The 26392-nt window shown below is 35.9% G+C and overlaps 1 protein-coding gene across 2 annotated transcripts; it reads left to right on the top strand.

The window, feature by feature from the left end:
• The first annotated feature begins 1868 nt into the window (after positions 1-1868).
• On the top strand, positions 1869-26392 carry LOC104585915 (carotenoid 9,10(9',10')-cleavage dioxygenase 1-like). 2 transcript variants are annotated; one of them, XM_010242958.3, is made up of 14 exons: positions 1869-2280; positions 5163-5233; positions 5501-5515; positions 11945-12056; positions 12701-12800; positions 12983-13045; positions 13276-13386; positions 13465-13649; positions 16672-16810; positions 22937-23030; positions 23110-23211; positions 23848-24096; positions 25022-25133; positions 26084-26392. In XM_010242958.3, the coding sequence occupies exons 1-14, from the start codon at positions 2056-2058 to the stop codon at positions 26111-26113; spliced, it is 1608 nt and encodes a 535-aa protein (XP_010241260.1). In that variant the 5' UTR covers positions 1869-2055; the 3' UTR covers positions 26114-26392. The 2 variants fall into 2 exon arrangements, with proteins under 2 accessions (XP_010241260.1, XP_088753435.1); XM_088897309.1 differs by having other exon boundaries at positions 11927-12056.

The raw sequence follows: 26392 nt of genomic DNA, 5'->3' as shown, positions 1-26392 counted from the left end.
TCTGTAAAAGAGGCGGATACTGTGGTTGCAAGCATGACCAAGGCCAACACCATAATTGCCCTCATACTATTTACCCTTCATCATCATTCTTAAAAATATTAAACAAAACAAACCCTAAAGCTATTAGCTGATGAAACTTCACTGCAACTCTAAGCTCTATTCTGCTCTCTTCATCTCTCCAACCAGAACTAGATTTAGAGGAAGTTGAACCTGGTTGTCCAATGTTCTCATTAATCTACTCATTAATTTCGATGTAAGAGTAAGCTAAACCATATTTAGAAAATATAGCTGGTTAGTCTTAATTAAGTATGGCTAGCTTGCGGCAATATTGTGTTAGATTACCAACCTTTCAGCTTGTTTTTAATCTTGTCCACTAGAAATTTCCGGTCAGTTGTTAAGGACCTAGTACAGAACATGAGGCCTCCCAAGTAAACATTGTGTTTTCCCCAGAATAGCAACCCCCAACATGGATTGGATTCGTTCATAGGTCCTTCTATGAGTGTTAGACTGGAATAGATAGCTGATTTTTGAATGTTGTTTTCCTACCCTCAACACTTGCTAAAGGATTGTAATTGATCTTTTAAGATTTGAACTTCAGCCATGGAGCATTTTTCAAACATCAACACGTTGTCAACAAAGAGAAGCTGATTAATTCTCATTCCTCTCGCCAAATTTGACACCATGGACTTCTGTGTCCTCTAATTTGGACATCAGAAAATAACAAGAAAAAATATTTGTACATAAGACAAATAGGCATGGGATAATGGGCAGCCCTGTCGGATCCCTAGAAGGTTTGAATCTTTTTCGAAGACATGGCTCTAATAGGAGTATTTGTGACAAAGTGAAATTTCAGAGGTATTTGTTAGTGACCCCATAATATTGGGGGGTGTTTTATAATTACCAAAAAAAGGCGATAGATACATAGCAAGGTTTTTAAAATCGAATCGAACAATAAACTATTTAGGGTTCGGTTTCTGGGTCTAATGGTTCAATCATTCGAATCAAATCCATGGTCTGTTTTAACAAAAAAAAAAACAAAATAAAAATTGACCAAAAATCATTATTTAAGTTGACGGTTCAAATGATTCAATCGCCAGATCAATGGTTCACTAATCAAATCAATAGGTCTTGCCCAAAAAATGATTTTGAGATGAAACGGAATCAATCAGGTGCCAGTTCCCTATTTTTCCGATCTGATCCGATTTTGAAAACATTGATGCATAGCTATGTTAATCTCACACAGATGTGAAGTGAGAGAGTGGTTTGTGGGCATGCTTTATAGATGGCGTGGGGCGTTATTCTTGGTTGCATCATGGCCATCCCCTCTCACATGAGTTCACATCACGACTATGTATTGAAATCATTTTATGGGAGATGTTCCCAATGCATGTTAAAATGTGCATGTGGGGCGCCCAAAGGTAGCCACAAGCTGAGCTCCGAGCTATTCGAGCTCAACTCGTGAAAAATCCAACTTAGTTCAATTTCAATCGAGTTTCGAGCCTAATTTATAGACTTGATTAATAAAAGAACTGAGCTTGAATATATATATATATAGAAAATAATATATATAATAAAAATATTATAATTCTCAATTTTTTTAAATATCAAATAAAAAATATTTTTTATATATCATTTTTTATTTTTATAAAACATTTTTTTAAACCGAACCAAGCTCCAACTTACAAGTTTTTTATTCGACCAGAGAGCTTAAAGTTCTGACTCGAACTCGAGGTCGAGCTTTGTATTACCTTTCCGAGTTGAGCTCGAGCTTCGTATTATTCGACTCGGCTCGAGCGCTGACGTGATCGACTCGACACCTCTTACACTGCCATTGCGTTCAGAATTTACAAATATGTTGATTCTCTCGCCATGTGCAGACATGTGAATGGTTTACAGTCACATATTTTACCCTTAATTTTATTTTAATGGCATCGAGGCACCGAGAATCAATATTTGGCGGTAACGTACTAACGTCACGGGGCACTGAACAGAATCGTATCAGGTCACTGAGTGCTTGCGAGAGGGTTTGAGAGGAAAATCTGAAACAGAGTTGTAATGGGAGATGAGAACGAGAAGCAGAGCTGCAATGGCGGAGGGATTGTCTTGGTGGACCCGAAGCTGAGCAAAGGAATCGCTTCGCGAGTTATCGACTTAGTCGAGAAGCTAATAGTTAAGTTAATGTACGATTCTTCGAGGCTACACCCGTTCTTGACCGGAAATTTCGCTCCAGTGGACGAGACTCCGCCCTGCAAAAATCTTCCCGTCAAAGGTTGTCTTCCGGTAAGAGATCCATCGACTTCTAGATGCTTTTAAGGCTGCATTTGGCATTCCTTTTTGCTGTTAAAATTCTCATTGAGAATTTAAAAGGAGATAAATCCTTAATCATATTCTTACAAAGCTTTTAGTTAATTCAAGTTTTTTTTTTTTTAAATAAAATTTGCAATTTTGCTTTACAAATTACAAACTACGTAGAAAATTTTGTAAGAACAGTGTATTTAGCGAGTCCGGATTCGTATTTAGTGGTGTTTTAAAAAACCAAATTGGATGTCAACATGGCAGGTTCGAGAAGGGTTTACCCGCCTCCCTAAACCTACCTCAAAGCATAAGTTTGGCATCGATGTTGCAGATGCTCAGAAAATGGTGTTGCTGATGTGTGGGTTGGAAGATAGACGTTTCTTGGAGTAACAATAATAATTTCTGTTTGGTATTCGTGTTTTATGTCTGTTTTCAGCATGTGTTCATTATAGGAAGTTCATTTCACTATCACATCGCGTTCTCTTCGGCAGCAATGCAATGAGAAATAACTTAGATCAACTAAGTTATTTCTGAAGTAATGACATCACATCCCGTTTTTTTTGCTGTGGCATTGATGTATCACCGTTTTCTGAAGTAATGACATGGATGCCAAATAGATGCAAAATCCATCATTCAAGCAAAATAACTTAGATCAACTATCCACTGGGTAGGGTAGAAATTACCATGGAACTACTTTTACATCTGGGTGGCGGGCTGCTCATTCAGCCTTCAGCCCGTAAACACATGATGTCAAAATATAAAAAATTGGAGAAAAATTAGAAAAATTTTGAGAGAATGAAAGTTCAGCCCAGGGTCAGAATTTTTAGGCCCAAAGTATAATTGGGGTGGGTGCCCTTTGGAATTGATGTCAATTCACGGGTGGGCGTTTTTGACATTTTGAATATTTATAACTCTGCAATGGAATTCAAAAATCTGCATTGAGCCTGTCCCAATTTCTCCATAAATTTTTTGAATGCGTCGGTGGGTCATTATTTTTGCCCGCAGATCAGAGGCGGAGCCAGGATTTTATGTTTGGGGGCCACAAGCTAATGAATGTGAATTGGAGGGCAAAAGTTAATGAATATGGATGAAGGGGGATTGTAAGGATTTTTAAAGGCATAGGGGGCCATGGCTCCCCTCTGTCACCCCTGGCTCCGCCCCTACGCAGATGAACGGTTGGAGAGTGAAATGGACCCAAAAATTATGGCTGGCTGAGGAATTGATCGGACCATCCATCTGGTTCAGTTTGTGGATTGAAAAATTGATATTTTGGGTTATCAACCAGAAAGTCCTAAAATTGGTATTTTGGGTTTACTAGAAAAAAGAAAGTCCAATACCTAATCTGATAATTTTGTATTTGGATTATCCCGTTAACATCATGGTTTTCAAAATCGGACTGGATGGTCGGATCAGAAAAACCGGGAACCGGTCAGGTGACCAGTTTCGGTTTTCCCCAAAACTAGAAAATTTCCCATAACCGTTGGTTTTGGTTAGAAAACCGCTGACCTGAGCGGTTAATCGTTTGAACGGTTTTAACTATTTTTTGTTTTATTTTTTTGTCAGAATGGGCCATGGCCAACCATTCGGGACCATTCAACCCGGTAGCCGGACCCCTGACTGGTTCGGTCTCCGGGTCGTTTTTAAAAACCATGATTTACATAATTGGATTGGATTCAAAATTTATAACTTGACCACATCTGAACTGATTGAGATCCAAACATATAAATTAAAATCTGATGATCATAGGCTTATAGCAGCATCGATCAGCCTTCGCAAATCCCCAGGTATAATCACAAAAAGAAAGCAAAATCATTATTGGGAAGAGTGCAAATACAAGGTTTATAACTACAGTTTACAATGTTTTGTACTGTACATATTTGTACTTGTACTATTATGGCTTTAAATAGAATGGATTGGCAAAACATGATTCATGTAGCCGACCCCATTTAGTTGGGATAAGGCATGAATGATGATGATGATGATCTTTGTATTTCCACTCTTCCCAAATTGAGCCTTCCTTTTTTTTTTGATAAATGAAGAATTTATTAGAGAAAGAAATTAGGAGAAACTTTTACAGAAGACACTCGGAGAGGCACGAGCTGCGACCTCTCCAACCCTGCAAACATTAAAAAAGGTTACAGCTGAGCTCAATACAAATGTTCCCTCATTGCCCCTTGCTTGGCTAAACAGTCATCCATAACATTAGCAGATCTCCCTACCCATTGTATTCTAACATACAAGTTTCACGTGAAGCATTTGAATCTTTTAAGTACATTTTTGAAGCACCAAACTATAGTCTTTAGATTCTGTAACCACTCCACGACTACCTTAGAATCACCTTCTATTAGTAGCTGCTCCACTCCTATCTGTACAGCAAACTGTACCCCTTGTAGTGCAGCTAATAGTTCTGCCCTCGTGGAGTACCCTCACTTAAAGGGCCTGACAAAAGAAGAGCCACAGAACCACTTCCATTCCTTGTAACCCCTCCCATCCTAGAAGGGCCTGGGTTGCCCAGGCTACTCCCATCAAAATTTAATTTCAGGAAATCCTCGGGCTGGGGTACCCAGCTCATGTGCATCTTTTTCTTCAATGAGGAACTGCTTGCCACTTCTGCCCATCAAACTGAGCCTTCTTAAGGGCTGAATAACTATATTGACCCACTACTCAACAGGAAAAGAAACACAATTTGTTTACTAAATCAAACACATTTTCATCTTCCATGAGGGCTACCTGAATTTGTTTCTTATTTGCTGTGTTTTTTTCTTATTTCCTTAAAATGGAGCTAAAAGTTTGATAAGTTTATTTCAGAAGCTAGAGTTAAATTTCTCTTCATTGCAATGCAATGCTCTGAAAGTTTTGCTTTGCAGGAGTGCTTGAATGGGGAGTTTGTTAAGGTTGGTCCTAATTCAAAGTTTGCTCCAATGGCTGGATATCACTGGTACAACTATTTTCTTTAATTAGAAACATTATAAGAAAATAGGAGGGAACATGTTTATGTAGAAAATATCCAATAAAAAAGAAGCAATATAAAAAATAGCTTTAGATTGTACAAAGTATCTTGGTCTTATAAATATATGGAGGCTTTTCTCTAGTTCTCTCTTTCTCTCTCTTATGCATAGACACACATACATCCACAGACACAATATTTCTGAAAATCATTGTTCTCTAGCAACATTTCGTCTTATTCTTGGCCATCTATGTGCAGGTTTGATGGAGATGGGTGCGTGCTTTTCTCTTTCTTGCTTCACAATTGAAAAGACTATTTTTGTTGAAGTGGTTATCATGTTCTAAAGTAAAATGTTCTAAAGTACTATGTTTCTATAATTGTTTCTTTATCCCTAGGGTTTTTGCAATAAATGGAGATGCATATCAGGCTATATTACTATACATTTCCTTGCATTTCAATGGCTAACCAGATTTTGATATTTAAATTTGTCAAAATTCTCCCTTGTCTGCCTATTTATTATAGGAGATGTTACAGTTAGATCTTCTGCATTAGCTTTATAGACTGATAAGATGCCTATGGATGTGGATGCATTCTATTCCCCTGCCAATTCTTTATCTAAGCTCAATGCAATATAAGACAAAGGTTTTACTTAGGGCAGTCTTTGGGGTGCTAATATCTCCCGGACTCTTCCATTGCAAAACATAAATTGGAGTACCTTACCTTCAAATAAAACAGTGGGAAGAGATAAGCATGTTGCTGGTGTTCAACAAGGTAATTTAAAACATTGGTATTTTTAGCAGCAGCAGCAGAAACAACATTCAAGGGTATGATGTTCTAATTTAGAATCTTCCATTATAGGACAGATTTTATATCATCAGCAATTATTCCAGCTATCATCTGAGGTTTGAGTCAATAGGATTTTAAGTTGCAACGAGTTGTTGTTTTGATGACTTGAAATATGTTTACTAATTGATTACATTTCTTTGAATCTTTCTTCATTTATTGATTTTCTGAGATACATGGCCATGTTTATGACATTCTGATAGTAGAAATCTGCTGAACTCAAAAAATATGAACAGAAAAGTGGTTTCTTGAAGAGAGAAGAAAGAGAGGAGGAGAAGAAGAGAAGAAGAGATCTTGAAAAGAAAAGAGAGCAATAATCTGGCCGCCCCCTTCACTTATTATTTATACTAAAAATAATAGAGCAGTACAAAGACAACTATGCCCTTATAGGGCCACATAAAATAAAACAGAATATATAAGACTCAAAAACATAATAAAATTTGGCCTCACATAACTATTGTGGTCCCCATCTCCTATCTAACAACTAACATAAAACATCTACTCAGAAAAACAACATAAAACTGATTAATCTTCAATACTCCCCCTCAAGTTGGGAGTAAATGTCACACATTCCCAACTTGCATAGATCATGTTCAAGCTTTTTCTTTGCCACCCCTTTAGTGAGAATATCAACCAACTGCAACTCTAAAGAGACATAAGGCAAACAGACTTCTCCAGCTGTTACCCTTTCTCTTATGAAGTGTCTATCAACTTCAATGTGTTTTGTCCTGTCATGCTGAATTGGATAGTGGGCAATATTGATTATAGCTTGATTGTCGCAGTACAACACCATAGGTTCCTCTACTTTCACCCCAATCTCACTCAAAAGAGATCTAACCCAAAGAAGTTTTGAGACACCATGAACCATGGATCTATACTCAGCCTCTACACTTGACCTTGCCACAACCGCTTGCTTCTTACTCTTCCAGGAGATCAAGTTTCACCTACAAAGGTACACACTCCTGATGTAAACCTCCTGTCATCTAAGCATCCTGCCTAGTTTGCATCTGTATAGGATTTTAGCTTCAGATTCTCATGATTTGAGAAAAAAATGCCTCTATTAGGGTGCTTTTTCAGATATGCAAGTATTCTCTCAATAACTTCCCAGTGTTGAAATCGATGTGCATGCATGTACTGACTCACAACACTGATAGCATGAGAAATATTTGGTCGTGTCATACACAAATAAAGCAGTCGGCCCACCATTCTTTGATATCTCCCCACATCTTTTACCAACTCACCATCCACAACATTAATTTTGTGATTTGGATCAATAGGAGTGTTTGTTGGTTTGGTCCCCAGCTTCCTAGTCTCCCGCAGTAGGTCAAGTACATACTTTCTCTGTGAGATGAAGATCCCATGCTTGGATCTTGCAACTTCAATCCCCAAGAAGTATTTGAGCTCACCAAGATCTTTGATCTCAAATTCTTGCTGCAATGATTTTTTGATATCATCAATCTCCTCCAGATCATTTCCTGTAACCACAATCAGAATTGACACCAGAGCATCTCTTCTCTTTACAAAGAGGGTATGATCAGACTGGGTATGAGTGTATCCAAAATGGATAAGTGCCCCTCTAAACCTGTCAAACCAAGCCCTAGGTGACTGTTCCAGGCCATACATAGATTTTCTGAGTTTGCACACCTTTCCTTTACCAACATTTTCATAAAAGCTTGCTGTAATGTCCATATATACCTTCTCCTGTAAATCACCATTGAGGAAAGCATTTTTGACATCAAGTTGAAACAAGGGCCATGAATAGGTGGCTGCCAGAGATAAAAGGATACGAACTGAACTCATCTTAGCTACTGGTGCAAAGGATTTTAGATAATCAACACCATAGGTCTGAGTATACCCTTTTGCTACCAACCTTACCTTGTACCTCTCTATCTTGCCATCAGCCCAATACTTCACTGTGAATACCCATCTACATCCGACTGTCTCCTTGTCTGGGGGGAGATCAACTATTTCCCAAGTTTGGTTTTTAACCAAGGCTTCCATTTCTTCTTGCATGGCTGTTTTCCATTCAGGTTTAGAGAGAGCCTCAGTAACATTCCTGGGTATAGACACAGAATCAAGGGAAGAAAGGAAAGCTTGGTAGGAGGGTGATAAGGCACTGTAGGAAAGATGGTGTGAAATGCAATGGGCTGTACACTTTCTCTTCCATTTGTGAAATGCAATGGGAAGATCAAGGTCAGTGGGATCAGCTGCAACAATGGTGTTAGGTACAGGAACATTATCATTAGAAAACATAACAGGCTCAGGCTCAAGAGTAATACCTGGAACTATATCTATTGAATCTGGAGTTTCAGAAGGACTGATAGCGAGTCGTGTGGGTTGAGGATGTGTGGAGTCAACAATCGTTTGCCGGCGCTGATATTTCTATGAGGCTGCTCGTAATGGCTCAGGTAATGAAACTGATGAAGGTGCTGGCTGAATTGATGATGGAATTGATGGAGGCACAAAAGAAACAGGAAGAGAAACAAATTGTAAGTTCTCCTCCCTAAAACTCTCTCCCTGAGGAGAACCACTCAAGAAGAAAAAGGTGGATTCAAAAAAGGTAACATCCATAGTGACAAATCTGCTCCTCGACACTGGGTCATAACAATAATACCCCTTTTGGTTTTGAGTATACCCAAGAAAAACACATTTCTTGGTCTTAGGGTCCAATTTTTTGCGATGGGGGCCAAGAATGTGAACAAAGGAAAAACAACCAAAAAACCCTCAGAGGTATGTGAAATATCTCTCCATTTGGAAAAAGAAAACTAAATGGCACCTTAAACCCTAAAACCCTAAAGTTCGTGAAGGAACATGATTAATCAAATATATGGCTGTAAGAATTGCATCTCCCTAGAAATGCACAGGAACTGAAGCACACACCATAAGACTTCTTGTCACCTCCACAATGTGTCTGCTTTTCCTCTTAGCTACTCCATTCTGTTGCGGTGTATATGCATAACTGCTTTGATGAATTACACCATGTTTTGAGAAATACGTGGTTAGGTCCTTCTCAAAGTACTCTCTGGCCTTATCTGATCTAAAGGCCTTAGTTCTCACTCCAAATTGTGTGAGAACCATCTGGTGGAATTGTCGTACCAAGTTAGGAACCTCATCTCGTGATCTCATTAAATATATCCAAGAATATCGTGTATAATCATCCACAAACAAGAAAAGGTAACGGTATCCTCCAATGGAAGGGATATAATATGGCCCCCATACATCAGTGTAAACAATATTAAAAGCAAAAGTATTTCTTTTATTACTTGGTTTAAAAGAATGTCTACAATGCTTTCTTAATTGACAACTCTCACACTCCATGGTGGATAACTGAACAGACTCAAACAACTTTGGGAAATGAAATTTCAAAGAACTAAAAGAAAGATGTCCCAAGCGATTGTGCCAAAGAATAATCTGGTTCATTGACTCTGACCCACTACTACTGTTGCTGCTAACATGATGGCCTTGATGTCTTGGAATCTCATCCAGAAGGTAGACTCCATTCACCTCACGACCACTCCCAATTATCTTCTTTGACTCCAGATCCTGCAAAACACAATTACCAAGAAGAAAGGTTATTGTAAAAGTCATTTTTTTTGTCAAAGAACTAACAGAAAGTAGGTTGGTATGAAGTCTAGGGACATGTAAAACAGAAGATAAAGTTATATCATTGGTCACTCTAACTATCCCCTTCCTAGCAATGGGAATATGTGAACCATCTACTATAGGGACTTTGTCTTTACCAGAGCACAACTGATAGGAATTGAAAAGGGTAGGGGCATTAGTCATGTGCTCAGATGCTCCTGAGTCTATAATTCAAGGAGATCCCTCCTTACCTGAAGTGGATGCAAGATTTGTAGTTGCATATGAACTACCTATATGTGCAAAAGAAGTGGTGTAGTTGGCTCTTATATTCTATTGTCCATCTGGAAGGTTAGAGTTAGGTGAATCTTTCTTATTCATAAGTTGTCCAAACCTCTCCAGTTTTGTTCTCACTGCTGCTATTGCAGTGGATTCCCAATCAGTTTAGGAAATAGGGGCCAAAGAATCTCCTGTAGTTGCCACATTTGCATTTCCCTTCTTGTTCCTTATCCGGGAAGGCATAAGATTTGGATGAAGCTTCCAACAAGTGCCCCTATTATGCTTAGGCTTCTTACAATAATACACACCAAGTCCTTCTTATCTTCCCTTCGAGTCTTATTACTCCCCCTGTTTCCATTTGGCTTAGGTTTGGTTGTACTAAGCATAGCCGATTGGTTAATCCCAGGCTGTCTCAGAATGACATTCCTCCTACTCTCCTCTCCAAAGACAAAGGCTTAGGCTTCAGGGAGTGTCACACTCTCCCTAGAAAGAATATGCTGCCTAGCAATGTCAAATTCAGGGTTCAACCTTGCCAAGAACTTAAAAACCATATTCCTCTCTACCAATCTGTGATAGGTTGCTGCATCATTTACACTTTCCCATACCATAGTTTCTAAGTGATCTATTTCCTACCAAAGGGTTTTTAGCATGGAGAAATACACAACAAGGGGTTTTTCTCCTTGTTTCATACTTATCACCTGATTCCTTAACTGATAGACTCAGCTTCATTTTTCTTTTGAGAATAGGTTTCAGTCACTCCATCCCAAATCTCCTTAGTAGTATTAGCCCATAGGAAATTTTTTGCAATATGGGGTAACATAGAATTACATAGCCAAGACATTACCATGTAATTCTCTTGCACCCATTAGTAAGAGTCTGTATCAGGTTTCTTCTCCTCCCTAGTGATGTACCCTAATTTTCCATGGGCACCAATAGCCATCTTGGCTGATTGTGCCCACTCTAAATCATTTGTACCATCAAGTTTTACTGTAGTAATGATTCCAGACCCAAAAATATCACTACTACCTCCAGCACCCAGTCCCATAGTACCGGTGGATTTCACCTCGATATTCCAACTGTCAATCTTACTTCAAATAGTTCAACAGTAAGAAAAAATAGATTGGAGACCTTTCAAAAACAATTTGATAGCACACACAGAAAACAACCCTTCCGAAAGAAGAAAACCCTATCTGGAGAGAAATCTCTCTCCTCCCCATGCCTCCCAATAGAGAGAAGAGTGAATTGATCACTCTAGGGGGCTCAGAAAATTCCAAAAACTTAAACGCCCTCTTTAGAATATCAAAAGAAAACTAACAATACCTGGGCGCCCAAGATCAGATAAAAAACAAAGAGTCCAGCTTTTCTAGGACTCTTCCCTATACTCCAGTTCTTCTTGATTTTGATGCCAAATAGTAGATCACCTTCCTAATGACTAGATCCCACCAAAAAATCCAAGAACTGAGCAATATATAGCAGATCAGTCAGCCCTTTGTTACTTCATGCAGTCGGCCGATCAAGGGCTGCATGAGAATTCTTCAAGAACCCTAGCCGGTGCTCTGATACCAAGTAGAAATCTGCTGAACTCAAAAAATATGAAAAGAAAAGTGGTTTCTTGAAGAGAGAAGAAAGAGAGGAGAAGAAGAGATTTTGAAAAGAAAAAAGAGCAATAATCTGGCCGCCCCCTTCACTTATTATTTATACTAAAAATAATAGAACAGTACAAAGACAACTATACCCTTATAGGGCGGCATAACATTAAACAGCATATATAAGACTCAAAAACATAATAAAATTTGGACTCAACATAACTACTGTGGTCCCCACCTCCTATCTAACAACTAACATAAAACATCTACTCAGAAAAACAACATAAAGCTGATTAATCTTCAACACTGATATTCATAAATTGTCTAAGATTCATGAAGTTGGAGTGAGTCTTGAATCCATGTTAGATTTTATTAGTTTACTAATGACTTTCAATAGTTTTCTCAATATTTACAGCATGGTTCATGGCTTGCGTATAAAAAATGGAAAAGCAACATATGTTTCACGCTATGTAAGAACATCACGCCTAAAACAAGAAGAGTTCTTTGGAGGACCAAAATTTTTGAAGGTATGTTGTAGAGCAATCTTACAAGACCATATTAAAATGTTTTCCTTCGTGAGGGCACAATGTCAATGTTATTGATTTTCTAACTTGTCGTGCCTAGTATGATAATTTTATGTTGTATTATTTAGTTTGGCCCTTGTCAGCTAGATTCATATCAAAAGGTTTCACCTTTTGTTTGAGATATTATAGTCAAAGGAGGTTTAGTGCTTTGCACATTTGGTAGATCTAATCTTTTATAGCTCTCCAAACTTGTGATAATATAAATAATTAGTTTTTATGCTCTATGTGCTTCTGCTTTGATACCCTGACAATAGGCTGTTCCAGATGCATTGTGAAAAAACAGTAAACTTTTGTTATGCAATGATCTCTATGAACCTTATACACTAGGTTTTATTCATATATTGATCTATCAACTTTGACCTATTCATGTTTTAGCTATCCCTATTTACAGTTGTATACTTTTTCTGTCTTTAAAATACACTTCCCATTTGTGCTCCTTGTCAGCTCTGTTTATGATCAATTTAATATCAATGAAAGGAAAAGAGATTTAGGTTGTGAGTTGAACCAGATTTGAACTAGACTAATCTCAAGTAACTCCAGATTTGTGCTCCTTACTGGCTCCTGAAGTTTTGTTGTGTCATTTGTAGATTGGGGATCTTACAGGATTATTTGGATTATTTGCATCTGGAATACATTCTCTTCGAGCAAAATTGAAAGTATTGGATGTTTCCTATGGAATTGGCACAGGTAAGTTTGCTGACCACATAGAAAAAAATACTTGATTGAGGTCTTTTCTATATCAAGATTAAGATAATTTGGCACTTATGGTTGTTATAGGTAGCCTGTTTATGTTTCCAAATGCATGTCATGTCTGAGTTGAACAATCACTACTGTTGGAAGTCAACTAATTATCTCTGAATGTTTTCCAGCTAATACAGCTCTTGTATATCACCATGGTAGACTTTTGGCTCTTTACGAAGCGGATAAGCCTTGTAAGTCTTCTCTTTCTTTCCTTTCCCAGACAAATAAAGTCCATGTCTGGATAGATAAGCGAAAATGTTTGAACTCTAATTGATTTAAGTATCAATAAAACTTTTAGGCTATTTGTGTCATGTAAGACATTACTGTAAAATAGAGTAACTTTGTTCTCTCAAATACATTTGCACTTCTGAGCTTTATTGAAGTTCATTATCACAAATATCATATTTACTGCATTCTATAGATGTTCTTAAAGTCTTGGAAGATGGAGATCTGCAGACCCTTGGAATGTTGGATTATGACAAGAGATTGACACATTCCTTCACTGCCCATCCAAAGGTTGATCCATATACTGGTAAGGCTCCTCCTCAAAGAACTTAGTTGACTAATATGTAGATCAATCCATTTAAGTTCATGGTAATCTAATATGCAGGAGAGATGTTTACCTTTGGTAATTCACTGACACCACCATATGTTACTTACCGAGTTATTTCCAAGGATGGTTTCATGCATGATCAAGTTCCAATAACAATATCAGATCCTGTCATGATGCATGACTTCGCAATCACAGAGAACTATGCAATTTTCATGGATCTACCTCTATATTTCCGACGTGAGGTAACACAGTTATTGGTTGTGTTATGGAATTGTTTAAATATACATATTTGTAAAGGGTTGTTTGATCAGGAGAAGCATGACCATTTCTTCTATAAAGCATTACTAATATACTTGACATTTACAACAGGAAAGAGACTAAAAGGAATTAAAAACAATCTTGAAAGCAAGGTTCAAAGTATCGAAAAGACAATTTTAAGAGACGTATTGGGATACGCTTTGGATACGTATAGATATGGACGAAAAATCAAGATACGCATAAATATGGTAAAAAAATCAACTAAATCTTAAAAAATATATTACTAACTATATTTACAAATTTTATATGATTGTAAATAAGTCATTTAAATGTAAAAAACCATAATTTAATGGTTTATATAGAGTATGACATATCGGGACACAATTAGTAACCATTGAAAAAATGATGGAATAACTAAAATGTAAAAAAACAAAAAAATAAATAAAATGTGAATGTCAATTTTCAAAAACCAATATAATTAATCTTAAAATTTATTAGTATATAAATTTTAATAATTAATTCTAGCATTTATTAATAAAAACTTGTCACTCATTAAGAAAAGTACAAATTTACTTAAAACTAAAAATATATATAATCTTAGCAAGTAAATATGTGTGGCTCATTGGCAAACTTGTGGTTGTTAAAACTTTAAATCAAGTGACCAAGGTTCGAATCTTGCTATAGAAAAAATTTGAAGTTTTACACTAACAGAACGAAATTAATGTTAGGGGATCATTAATTAAAGGAATTTATGAGAGAATTTGAATTAGGCGCTAAAATTCAAATTTAAATTTAAATTTGCCTTGGAGTAATTGACTAATTAATGAAAGAGAAATTATACTTAAATAAACGAAATTAATGAGAGATTCCATATTAATGACGTACGAAAAGAAATGGAACATATGATTTATACACGTTCCGCGTATCGGATTCTTGTCGGAACGATACCCATCGGCCAATACGGACCGATACGTTGTGATATTTTGAACCTTGCTTGAAAGCTATGACAATAGATGTAGAAACAGAGAAGATATGAGAAGAGGGAAAAAAAGAGATTTGGAAAAAAAGCACTCCCAATTGTGAGGTAGTTGTCAAATGAAGAGTGAGGGAGGAATAGGGTGTGTCACTATCCACACACAAAATGTGCCGTTTAAACTTAGTGGAGAAAACTACATATCTGCCCTTGAATGGGTGCCTAAATACAAACAGTATAGAAAGACAATGACACTATATGGCCTTGAATTGGTTGAAGACCTTATTGACCGAGATGGGCATCCAAGCAGATCCCCAATGAGACTATATTGTGACAATCAAGAAGCCATAAATATTGCTCACAATCTTATTCAACATGATCATACAAAGCATATTGAGGTAGACAAACACTTTATTAGAGAAAAAATTGCTAGCGGAGAGATTTACCTTCCTTTTGTAAGGTTGAAAGACCAACTAACTGATTACCTCACTAAAGGTGTTCACCATCTAAAGTTTGCTAAGAACCTTGTCAATAGGGCATGATTGACATATATTCTCAGCTTGAGGGGAGTGTTTTAGTCTTTTCCTCATCCTTTTGTATTTGGGTTCCCAAGTATGGTTTTTTTTTTGTAATTTTTTCTTTCAAAATATAAAGAGCATTTTTGAGGGTGTGAATAGTAGAACACACACACCCCTCTTCAACACATTCTTCTTCTTCTTCTCCTCTTCCTCCTCCTCCTCCTTCTCCTCTCTTCTCTTCTTCTACAAACCCTAGATATACAACACTAGATTTACAACTAAGAACATAACACAAGAACCCAGGTCCACTTAGGGAGTGTTCTAAAAGTTGAATATTTTTGTTTTTATTTGTTTTTGAAATCGTCACATCAACAAAAAACAAAAACATGTTTTTGAACTCTGTTTTTGTTTCAAAAGGCAAAAACAAATTGGTTTTGTTTCAAAAAATAATACATGTTTTTGAAACCATCAAGATAATGGTTTTTAAAACAAAAGTTAATTTTGTAGTGTAGAAATTATATGATTTATGGAACATGATATTAAATAACCAGATGAAAACGTATTTTTGAAACCATAAATTCAAAAACATGTTTTTATTGTTAGTTTTGAAAACAAAAAAAAAAAAACACATATACAAACAAGAACATGTGTTTTGTGCTTTTGTTTTGAGAAGCAATATATTTTCAAGCCAGATGTTTTTCTTTCTTTTTTTTGTTTTTTTTGGGAAATGGAAACAAGAAAAACAATTCATGTTGTAGACCACCCCCTTAATCTAATAAAAAAATAAATAAATAAAGAGCATAATTGCCCCTTGTTTGGCTAGATTGTCTGCCAAACAAGAGCCCTAAAACCTTGGTGCACATAACAAAAGCCCAGGCCCAATAGCCCCACAAGAGAAATAAAATATTGTTGCCCAAAAATTCAATAGTCGACAAGAGAAATAAAACTTTCAGTTACTAATTATAAAAAAAAAATCAGTTACTGATAAAAAAAATCTGATTCTTATTCATAGATAATAGTCCATGTTTTACCAAGCTAGTTTTACAAAAGAAAAATAAAACTTTCAGTTACTAATTATAAAAAAAAAATCAGTTACTGATAAAAAAAATCTGATTCTTATTCATAGATAATAGTCCATGTTTTACCAAGCTAGTTTTACAAAAGAAAAATAAATTTGTTGTCTAGTTTGATATGAAAATATATGTAGGGAACTTCTTTTTTGATCTTTTGAAGGGCTACACCGCAGGGGGTAGCCCATCCACCAACCAGTAACCCCCCAACCCAGGTGTAGGCAGGATTCGGTCCCAAGTCTCCGCTATGGCCAGCAGGAGACCTTACCAACCAGCTGGTTAGCACCTTGCTATATGTAGGGAACTTTTAACTGATCATTTTATTTTAATGTCTAAAAGTATCTTTTCTTATAAGCTGATTAGCTACTTCAACAATGACTGAAAACATTGATAGGCTACAAGTTATCAATCTGAACTATGTTTTATTATATATTTTCGTTTTCAGGAAATGGTGAAGGGAAATAAACTAATTTTCACATTTGATGCAACTAAGAAATCCCGTTTTGGTATACTCCCACGATATGCAAAGGACGAGTTACAAATCAGATGGTTTGAGCTTCCAAATTGCTTCATATTCCACAACGGTGACTCCCCCTTCTTTATTGTCTTATTCCAATAATAGTATCCTATATATTTATCTCTTCTCCTAGGCATAATCCTCCTATATTGCACATCTCAATGAGATTTAACTAGCCAAACACGGTGAATGAGCCTAGTTAATATTAGCTATAAACATGCTCAATTTAAAGACTGAGAAGTTCTGGCATATGGGTATGCATATATCTCAATGAGGTTTAACCAGACAAACCTGGTTAGGTAAACAAAGTCTATCAAATATGGACCTGCTTAGGTGGGACACTAAAAGGTTCTGAGATTTGAGCATCCATTTCTACTTAATGTGGCAGCAGCTAAAATGTTGGCTATCAGTGGGACAGCTTGTTTTTTCACTACAGAAAATTCAGTGGATTTTTCAAATATCAAGAACTAATCTCTTTTGTTTTCAGAAGTTAGACGATCATTTGATTAAAGATCTGAACACATCTCCTGACTGCTAAAAATTGCTGAAATTTTTAGAGGCGGGTTCCCTTGTAAACATGTTCAGCACTAAATTAAGAGGTCATTTGGAAATGTTTCCATTTGGCAAATTTGTAATTGACTCTAGAAGTCACATATAACTTGTCCATGTATAATAAATATTATATTATTTATGAATTCTGATATAATCAATATATAATATAATATATTATATATTTGGAGGGGTTAAACTGCTATTAGTCATTTTCTAGAAGTTCCAGCATTCATAATATAAAACAGTTTCATTACATTTAGAACTCTTGAAAAACAAAAAGTTTTTGATAGTTAATACCTCATATCTGTTTTCAGAAATTTTTTGCTTTTCAAAGATCAGTGTTCAGATTTACCAAAACACCATCTTTGCTTGTTTGCCTAGTAACTAGGTAGCAAGATAAGCAAGAAGCCAAATTATCCAGTTGATCATTTCAGCAGTACTGTACATAGTAATTTTACAAAAAATGGGTATGAATTTTGTCTTGATATGGACTTCTATTGTGTCTACAACAAGCAGACTAGCACATTTCTAATTCTAAATAACCACATTTAGGAATAGAGTCAGTTTTCCAGTGGAGTATGAGCTTTTGAGAATTGCGATACACATAAGGCCTAACTATACATCCGACTCATGCTCTATCAAGTTAAGTTATTTGATAGGAGAAGGCACCATGTAATGTGTGTTTTTTATTATTATTACTTTTCTTCTTTTATTTGTAAAGGTCCACTTTGTGAGGATGGGCAATGGACATTGAGTATCTTTGTACTCCCCATTCTTTCTTATTGTTCTTTTATTCAATTTCTTCTTGTGATTGTGGTTACCAAGTCCTAAGGTATACTGCTTTTGCTCATGGTATTGATACCAAAGTATCAATTTAGAGAAAGAAGATAATCTGTATGATAAGGATTTAATATCCATAGTCCTATGCTTCAAGTCATGCTTTTGGTTTTATTTTTATTTGTTGAGAAGATAGACTTGGCTACTTCCAAAAGGAAAGAGATGTGCTCAAGAAAAATCACATTCTGAGTAATACGAATATGCCATGCAGAGGGATCATAACAAAGAAATCCCTTGTGGTTAGGATTGTAACTGACAAAGGCACACGTAACAAATTGAGCTAAAAGTTTAGAATGCTCACGAGAGGGAAGATGTACAAAGCATAGCAATCCAAAAGCATAAAGATGGGAAAGATTTGGAGGGAAACCAAACATTTTCTAGTGAGATGACATGCCAACAAGAACAGATGAGGAATGCAATTAATTAGATGCACAATAGTACTAGTAGCCTCCACCCAAAATGATGAAGGTGCGTGTGACTTACACAAGAGTCCTCACAACACTGAGAACATGGCCATTCTTTCGTTTTGCCACACCATTTTGCTGAGGAATGTCGGGACAACTTTGTTGAACTTGTATGCCATGATGTTTCAAATAAACCAAAAATTCTCTATTTCTCTCCCCCTGAGTCAGAATGTGAGATCTGTACAGTTGATTGAAACTGAACTCGAACCATAGCATGAAACAACTAAAAGGTAGAAAAGACTTCTGAGTTCTGACTTGTGTTTGAGAAAGTAATATCCAAGTGTAGCTGATACAATCATCAATGAACAATACAAAATATTTGTATCCCAAACGTGAAACAATAGATGAAGTCCATACATCACTATATGTAATTTCAAAAGGTGAAGTAGCATGTTCAACTTTGTGAGTAAATGGAAAAATATGACTCTTATTCAAACAAAAAGTAATATAAGAAGTATCAAAAGTTTTCACAAAGGGAATTTTAGTTCTAATGAAGCCAGAGTTAGACAAAAGTTTATGTTTTTCAAAGTTTGGGTGACCCAAACGATTATGCCATATATCCCAGACATTGTTTCTTTGATCCAAAACAAGACGCAATGAAGAAAAACTCAAATAAGTAGAGAATAATACTGATTGAGATTTCTCAAACTCTAGTGCAAACAAGTGGCCTAGCCTACGCCCCTTCCCTTTCATCCTTCTAGTGCACCAGTCCTAAATCAAACATCCATTAGAGGAAAAAGTTAGAATGCTACCTTCATCAACCAGTTAACTAACTAAAATAAGGTTAGTAGTAAGTTTAAGAACAAAGAAGGTCTTGGTAAGGGAAAATGAGTTTGAAGGCGAGAGTTTGAGACACAAATCATCACTCCCAATGATATTCAATTTCTTACCATTGGTAGTAACAATATGTTTATGGTAGGTCATAGAAAAGTCATTTGATGGTTCGGGGTAGGCAACAATCATATGATATGTAGCACCAAATTCAATTATCCAAACATGAGAGGGAGAAGAGCAATAACCAAAGAACTCACCAAATAGGCCAATAATAGAAAAGGTAGATGAGATAGCAGAGGATCGTATTTCTTCCTTATTCATGGAAGCGGAAGATTCACCTTTGACAATAAAGGCACCGATCGCCTAACCCTTTGATACCTGATAAGCTCGTGGTTGATAATGGCAGCGGGGCGGGGACGGGGAGCCTCTCCCCATCCACGTCCCCATGAAAATTCCCATCCTCGTCCCCGTCCCCATCTCCACTAATGGGGACAAGGTTATCCCCATCCTCGTCCCCACAAGGATCCCCATTCCCCATAATTTTTTATAATGTTAATCATTTTGTTTTTGTTTTTTATTTTATTTAAAAAAGTAAAAATGAGATAATTAAAATTTACAATCCTATTAGAAAATATTCAACCATATTTTTAAAAATATTAATATATAGACGTATGTGTACATATATACATATATAACATATGAATACATATATATTAGTGGGGATCCCATGGGGCAGGGATTGGGTTCCCCACAGGGCGGGGAGTGCTTTCCCCGTCCCTGCTAACGGGGATGAAAATTTCCCCATCCCCGTCCCCACTGGGGGAAAATCAACCCCATCCCCACCTCATTCGGGGTGGATCCCCACGGGAATCGAGGAAATGGGGAATATTACCATCCCTATTCATAGTACCCTTAAAGGGACGAACTGGGTAGTCTAGGATGATATGACCATGCTATTTGCAGTAAGTGTATACATTCTTCTTCTTGCAATGTGAAGCTATATGTCCAAACCCCTTACATTAATAACACTGGGTCTTAGAAAGATCCTTTCCACCAAATTTCTTACTTCCATGTGCAATGAAAGCAATTTCAGCCCCGAATCAAGTTGCCTCCCCTCTATGTTTGTAGTAGTCATGAGTCTGGTTTCTCCCATTAACAATTCTCCCATCATAGTCTAAATCCGGAAGGGTACCTCTATTCAAGATGTTAGACCTGATTATTTCATATTCAGGTCTTAGTTTCATAAGGAGCGGGTTCGCCTTTTTATTCTCAAAATACTTTTGTAGATACTTAACACACTTTGGGGGATCAAAGGGATCGGTGTTAACCAGTTCATGTTCTACCAGATTTCTTACTTCCATGTACAATGAAAGCAATTTCATCCCCCGAATCAAGTTGCCTCCCCTCTATGTTTGCAGTAGTCATGAGTCTAGTTTCTCCAATTAACAACTCTCCCATCATAGAGTCTAAATCCAGAAGGGTACCTCTACTCAAAATGTTAGACCTTTTTATTCTCAAAATACTTTCGTAGATACTTAACACACTCTAGGGGACCAGAGGGATTGGTGTTAACTAGTCATATTCTGCCCATAAATCAATTAAACCTGCAGAGTACTCTTGTATCTTTTTATCCCCCTGGCAATAAGCAAAGATCTCAAACTCAATCTGATAATGTCTTGACATGTTGGACCGATGATAAACCTTCTTTAAATATTAACTAGTTCATATTCTGCCCATAAATCATTGAGCCCTGCATAGTACTCTTGTATATTTCTATCCCCTTGGCAATAGGCAAAGATCTCAGACTCAATCTGATATTGTCTTGACATGTTGGATTGATGATAAACCTTCTTCAAATCGGAATACATCTCATAGACTATTCATAGTCTTCTCATGGGAATAGAAATGTGAGGTAAAATGGAGCTTAGAATCCAAGAGACTAATTTCCCATTGTCAACCATCCATTGTTGAAAAGCCTTTGCTTCAGCTTCATTTGGCCTGGTAACTGTACCATCCAAATAACCTTCCTGACCCTTTCCCTCAACAAAGAAATCAAAATGAAACTTCCACATATTGTAGTTAGTTTCATCAAACTTCATAGGTATGACATCAACCTTATCATCCATTTAGGTTGAACACTCAAATAACAGTATTAACAGCCAAGAATGTACAGCTCTGATTTCATGTCATACAACCAGTTCGTACAAGAGAAGAGAACACAGTTCTGGGGTGTAAAACTCAATCAATCGACTCCACCCCAAGAGCCAGTGATTATATAGATGAAATATTAGATATTTGCAGAGAAGTCCTTACAGGACAAAAGAAGAAAATGAATATGTACATAAAAGCCCTCACAGGACTAAATAAGAAAATAATCAAGAAGGAAAATATAGTACAAGGACTACAAAGTATGATACATCAATGGGACTTTTCACATCCAACTTGTATGGGACATGATAGTGTATTGGAAATCCATGTAAAAAAATTCTACATAGATTTTTGATTTATGCTACTGATATATCGGATTTGTTTTCTTGTCGGATTTTAAACTATTGCACTATTCTACTGTTTCCTATATGGGTTCTGGTATTTGGTTTTGATCTGAATTACAATCTTAGACCATATTGCTTGCAGCTTGGATTATTTAGGATACCTTATTTATAGTTCCTTTAACTATATATGTTTTTCTTTAAGTTGGATGCCGATTATTGTTTTTTGGGAACATTAGTCACTTTAATTACAATTAGACTATCAGTGTATTGATTGGTCCTGTGGCATCAGATAAGAATGATATTCTTACTGTTAAACTTAATGGGGAAAATTACACTCTGGAAAGTTCATTTTATATACTGTTTTTGTAGGGAAAGATTTATGTGGACATATTGAATAAACACTACATAGTTCAATATAAACATATAATAATATGTAATTATCGTGTAGTATCTATTAACTGCAATCTTCTAATAAACTTACATTAAGTCATTAAATGATAAATGATAAATGATAACAACACTTACCTGATTTTTGCGAAAATAAATGTCAAGATTGTTTAAATAACCTCCTCTTTTTGAAGTGACTCCTTGCACCTAATCTCCTGTTAGTAAACCAAAAGAAGAGGAAAGTATTACAAGGTCATGTATTTTTCAAAAGAAAAGACAAGACATAGATTAGGTGGTTTAAAGCATTTAATCTGCCATTATACCGAGAAAGAAAACAGAAAAGGTTGGCAGAGGTTGACATAGAGAAGGGATGAGGAGGAAGGGAAGGAATATAGTTGTTTCTTTGTTTGTTTTGCCACTTTCTTTTAACATAGATAGATTAAAATAAGAAACCAGAAAAAATATATATACCTGGTCAAAGGACTCCAAGCATGATTATGCTTTATAAAAGAGCCTTAATTGTAGTGCTGTACATATATCTACTTATCCCCCACCCTCAAAATAAAATAAGAAAGAAAATCTATTGACCTGTGAAATTTGATGGTTGGTTGATAAAAAAGACAAAAAACTAAATGCAGAGAGCTTTAGCTGTTTATTCTAATGTTCTTTTTGGTTTTTATGTACTAGCTAATGCTTGGGAGGAGGAGGATGAAGTTGTTTTGATTACTTGCCGCCTTCAGAATATAGATCTGGAAGTGCTTCAGAATCTCACAATTGAGCTGTAAGACAGATGGGTTCACTCAATTTTATGTTTGAGCACATTGTTCTCCATGGTGTTACTAATTCGTATGTTCTCTCAGATATGAGATGAGATTCAACATGAAAACTGGTCTGTCTTCACAAAAGAAGTTGTCAGCACCAGCTATAGATTTTCCTCGGGTGAATGAGAACTACACTGGCAGGTTTTTCTCTACCAATTTTAGTTGAACACGCTGGAGATTGGGAGTTGAACTATATGTCAAGTGTGTAAAAACTATCGTTTAGCAATAGAAAATTGGAAGTTCAAATTTTGTTTTGTTTTTTTTTTCACTTTGGAATGCAATAGATTTCTATGTTTAGATCATTCTATAATTTTGTGATTATTTCTAACTTTCAAAACAATATTTTTTATCAATAGCTGAGCAATTTATTAAGATAGAATAGAAAAGTACAGATTACAAGTATTTATTGAACAAGTAGCAAGTCTTTATTTCCCTCTATAAATTTCCTTTCAATTGCTCAAAAATGTTGTTGGCTATCCTTTGAACCCACTGAACTCTCACCTCCATCTCTCTAGTCTGCCGTTGGAACTTTCAAAACATTATTATTTATACATGTTCAAGGTATTCTATTGGTAGGAAACCACAGATGTTTTTGCCATATTGGAAAAGTTTTAGACAGTGGACCAACTTTGTAATGTTATTATCTTTACAAAGCTCGTTAATATTTTCCACTTTTAAGCAGATTTTCTTGTTACCTTATCATTTTCTTCAGGTTTTGTTTGCACTTCATCAGAGAATCTATAGATTCTGTTTTCTTATTATCTTTGGTGAATTCAGGAAACAACGGTTTGTCTATGGAGCCATTTTGGACAGCACTCTGAAGGTGACAGGGATTATTAAGTTTGACTTGCAGGCTGAACCAGAAAATGGAAAGACAAAACTTGAAGTTGGAGGAAATGTTCAAGGCATCTTCAACTTTGGACCAGGAATATTTGGTTCGGAGGCAATTTTTATTCCTCGTGAGCCAGATGCTTGTGAAGAGGATGATGGTTACCTGATATTCTTTGTACATGATGAGAACACTGGGTAATTGTTTTCCTCATCTTTCTTGTCATTGGTTGCATTAGTGACTATATTATTTTTGTAGTTACTGTAGTAACAGTAATCATGTAGGAATGTGCTGCACAAACTTCTTGTTCGTCCTTCAAAACCCAACCAACTTTGCTTTCTTTTCAGAAGATGGAATTTATATGTTTGGAACACCCAATATCTGTAGTGTTCTATTTTGACCTGCAATAAGTACAGAAGATAAAGAAAGATGTGAGTCAGGATTAGTAGTATCCAACACTTGGCTTTTAGGAAAAAGAACCAAAAGCAAGAGTTACATGTTTCAAAGAATAAGAACACATAAAATGAATGTAAGACAACATACTTGGGGTACTGGTTACATGACCAAACAAGATGAGACTGTACCTATCTGAGCTAGAGAAGGAATGAAAAGTGATGCCTGAAGAGCAGTCATAAGCTAAGAATTTTTTCTTTAGATATGGTCATCATATAACTACCAAGCTATCGAGAATTACTAGATGATTTGTTACCATACCTGTCTTCCTAATTGGTTGGATGGTTAGTAAATCTAGTGGTCTTGTCATGGAGATGACGATAATTTTGAGAATTGAAATATTATTTAGAGGGACGAATACGTGGCAATGAAGAATTTAAATATCATGATAACTATTCTGTTTCATGGTAAAAATGTTTTTTGGTCTAATCTCTTCTAGAAGCTTAGTTTTTTAGCATGGTTATCTTCCATGTATCAAATATGGATATGAGATATCAGTGACAATTGCTAATTGTCTTTATAAGCATATTCCCAGTTCCATTCTTCACATAGCCATCATTTTTCTCTTGAAATAAAAGCCATTCTTATTTCTTTAAATTCAAATTTAAAGCCTACTTACCATGACAAGACAATTAGACTCAAGAATTGACTTGCTTTCTTTTTCTGCAGAAAATCCACAGTCAATGTAATAGATGCAAAATCAATGTCGTCTGATCCTATTGCAGTTATTGAGCTACCTGATAGAGTTCCTTATGGATTCCATGCCTTATTTGTAACAGAGGTCAGTGTTTTTTAAAAGGGATTGGCTTTTTTTTTTCTAATCAGCATTAAAATCACATTTATATGAACGTTCCTTATGAATTCCAGGCCTTATGTTCTGTCTAGCCCTAAACTATCATTTATATGAACGTTTTAAGAAAATACATGAAGAGACAAAACTGCCCCACATTAGATGGCTACAAAACAAATGTGATTAAAGGTACAACATAGTCCTGGACCCATTTAACCCAACAAAAGGAAAACAAAATAAACAGAAGTGAACATCCCAAGCCCACATTGTTATGCCTTGCAATACTCCCCCTCAAGGCATAACTCATGAAACCTCGTCTTAGAAAGCCCTTTTGCAAACACAACTGCAATCTATCTTCTGGTAGGCATATTATCATACACACAAGTCTTTAGATACAATCTTCTTTCTAATGAAGTGTTTGTAAAAGAAAGATATCTGAGGCATATATTGACAAACCAAAAAGCTGTTGGAACTCCTCTTAATACTTCTTGAGACAGTATAATAGGGAAATATTTTGAGATTGGTTTAGGCAAAGATCTACAAGGAAAGTTGAATGGACACAAACATGTTAATTCGAATCTGATGGGCATCCAAGATTCTGACTTGTCAAGATGAGAAAATGTGGATTTGTATCTATGGAAAAGTATATAATTCCAATAGTTCATATTTTTTGAATTCTAACATTATATACCTGCATAAAGGGGTATATAATGAAAGCTCCTTGAATTCAATACTATTAATGAATGATTGAATTTTCTCATATTGGTTCTGATATGCTAATTGGGATTATTACTTGATCTAGTTTTTCTTTATTTTGGTCTCATGGAAATTAGTTCCAGTTCTATTTCTACTTGTGCTATATTTGTTTACTTATTGATCTTGTGTCTTCCTCCTTTTCAAATTAATGTTTATCCTGATTGAATTTGTGAATATCTGAACAGGAACAACTTCAAGAACAAGCAAAGTTCTAATAATAAAAATGTCTAATTGTAGAAAGCATATGCCACATGGAATATTGAAAGCTTGGAAGGTTTATTCAATAATGTATTTATTAGTGCTGCGAGGTCCTTTTCCATTCCTATATCTATGTTATATGGAAATAGTTTTTGTTCTAGTCAAGATAGGACCGAGGAAAATGAAAGAAGTTTGTGATCCCTCTTTCTGCATGCTTTGTTTAATACTTTAATAGAATATCTCTGCATTTCATATTTAAATTATTGCTATATGAAGTTTGTGTTGGATCTAGTAAA

This window comes from Nelumbo nucifera, chromosome 2 (assembly GCF_055504915.1).
Source record: "Nelumbo nucifera cultivar China Antique chromosome 2, China Antique-T2T, whole genome shotgun sequence".
In the NCBI taxonomy this organism is placed as follows: Eukaryota; Viridiplantae; Streptophyta; class Magnoliopsida; order Proteales; family Nelumbonaceae; genus Nelumbo; species Nelumbo nucifera.
Note: the sequence above shows the minus strand (reverse complement) of the source record. Positions and strands in the feature narration are given on the sequence as shown.

Excerpts from the sequence above, each read along its gene's own strand:
- LOC104585915 (XM_088897309.1), top strand. The coding sequence starts at position 2,056 with ATGGGAGATGAGAACGAGAAGCAGAGCTGCAATGGCGGAGGGATTGTC. Across the intron at positions 12,801-12,982 it reads TTCCTATGGAATTGGCACAG|CTAATACAGCTCTTGTATAT; the intron begins GTAAGTTTGCTG and ends AATGTTTTCCAG. Across the intron at positions 24,097-25,021 it reads GTACATGATGAGAACACTGG|AAAATCCACAGTCAATGTAA; the intron begins GTAATTGTTTTC and ends CTTTTTCTGCAG.